At 57.3% G+C, this 1,177-nt stretch overlaps 1 protein-coding gene across 1 annotated transcript; it reads right to left on the reverse strand.

The window, feature by feature from the left end:
- Window positions 1-4: 4 nt before the first annotated feature.
- On the reverse strand, window positions 5-1,171 carry LOC103810403 (toll-like receptor 6; the record flags this gene model as incomplete). The annotated part of the gene is made up of 1 exon (XM_009083298.1): window positions 5-1,171. A coding segment is annotated over exon 1 (1,152 nt), but the record flags the coding sequence as incomplete, so codon positions are not given.
- Window positions 1,172-1,177: the final 6 nt, after the last annotated feature.

Below are 1,177 nucleotides of genomic sequence, written 5' to 3' on the forward strand. Positions count from 1 at the left end.
TAATAGCTGCCCTCAGGTTAGCCCAGAAAAGGGCACGCTTGCCCCTCTCCTTCGGCCACTCCAGGTAGGTGCGCTTTGCCATCAGAGCCTTCAGCTTGTGGTACCTGGCAGGGATAACGTACGGAGGGATCGGCTCCAGTAAAATCAGGATTAAGTTGTTGGAATTCTCACTGAACAACTTGTGATGGGCAAAGTACAGCTCATAGTGACACCACTCGCTCTGCACGAAGTTGGGAGACAACACAAAGATGGACTTGTAGCTCTTCTCAATGCAGTCAATGATGTTCTCCACAATGCTCTTGCCGGGGATAAAGTTTCTCTCGTGCTGGCACAGCTGGACACAGCCCTCCCCCTTCTCCAGGTTGGGGATCAGCTCGTTCTTCACCCACGGCGCGTCGCGCTCGCTGTAGGAAACGAAGGCGTGAAACTGCAGAACGTTCTCCTGCTCTTCGGGCTGGTCGTGCCAAGCTCTTCGCTTCGTCTGCGTCCACTGCCACGTCATCCGCACGTACCACGGCACGTCCAGGTAGATGCACAGAAAGGCCACCACGGCCACCAGCACCAGCGTCAGCAGCAGAGCCGTCACAAGCAGGAGCACTGTGCTGCAAGCCAGTTCACTCACGTGGAAGTCCTTCAGCTCCGTCCCTCGCAAGCTTTCCGGGTACTCGCACGCGTAGGCCGCTGGCCAGCCAGCCAGCTTCCCCCCAGACTGCCTCTCCAGCCGGATAAAGTCCTGCAGCTCACAGGAACACTTGAACGGGTTGTGCCCGGCTTGGAGCTCCCTGACCCTCGGGCAGCTCTGGAAGAAGTCGGCGGATGGGGTGAGGATCAAATTCATCTCCGTGTTCAGGAGCTGCAGGGACGGAAAGCCGCCGCACCCCGGCAGGTCAGACAGCCTGTTCAACGCCAGGTTCAGCTCCCTCAAGGACTTCAGCTCAGCCACCCCTCTGGGCACACTGCTGATCTGGTTGTTTTGTAGGTCCAGTTTTTGGATGTTGGCTGGCAAGCACCCAAACACAGCATCTGCCAACTGATTTGAGGACAGGACCAGCTCTGTCAGAGACTCAGCCCACTGGCACTGCACGTCGGCTCCGTCGTGATGCAGCAAGTTGTTGCTCATGTCCAGATATTTCAGCGATTTCATGCGGCTGGTCATGAAGCTCACCTTGGGAAGGCT

The sequence above is a fragment of the Acanthisitta chloris genome, unplaced genomic scaffold, assembly GCF_000695815.1.
Source record: "Acanthisitta chloris isolate BGI_N310 unplaced genomic scaffold, ASM69581v1 C16529126, whole genome shotgun sequence".
In the NCBI taxonomy this organism is placed as follows: Eukaryota; Metazoa; Chordata; class Aves; order Passeriformes; family Acanthisittidae; genus Acanthisitta; species Acanthisitta chloris.